We start from the raw sequence: 327 nt of genomic DNA, 5'->3' as shown, positions 1-327 counted from the left end.
ACAGAAGGCCAACAAGAAAATTTTTCTTCATTACAAAGACAGGAAAATATTAAGATTATTTTCTAAAAACCTAATCAAATGAGAAGAACTAGTAGAAGAAGCTCAGCAAGGATGAAAACTGGTAGTAAGTAAGAAAAATTACCAAACCGCCCGGGAGTCGGAGCGCCAGCTGCGCCTCCGCCTGTGCGTCCTCAACGAGATCTTGGGCACCGAGAGGGACTACGTGGGCACCTTGCGCTTCTTGCAGTCGGTGAGTGTCTCCCGGGGAGTGCGGGGACGGCGGGGCGCGGGGCCTCAGCGCGGGCCGGTCCCCACACCCTGTGGCCT

At 53.5% G+C, this 327-nt stretch overlaps 1 protein-coding gene across 1 annotated transcript in view; it reads left to right on the top strand.

The window, feature by feature from the left end:
• Nucleotides 1–327, top strand: part of PREX1 (phosphatidylinositol-3,4,5-trisphosphate-dependent Rac exchange factor 1) — a 189,232-nt gene that overhangs the window by 3,692 nt on the left and 185,213 nt on the right. Inside the window, exon 2 of the mRNA XM_006772500.2 lies at nt 126–250. Coding sequence (XP_006772563.1) covers nt 126–250 — 125 coding nt within the window. The remainder of the gene's footprint in view (nt 1–125; nt 251–327) is intronic.

This window comes from Myotis davidii, unplaced genomic scaffold, assembly GCF_000327345.1.
Source record: "Myotis davidii unplaced genomic scaffold, ASM32734v1 scaffold526, whole genome shotgun sequence".
Lineage (NCBI taxonomy): Eukaryota > Metazoa > Chordata > Mammalia > Chiroptera > Vespertilionidae > Myotis > Myotis davidii.
Note: the sequence above shows the minus strand (reverse complement) of the source record. Positions and strands in the feature narration are given on the sequence as shown.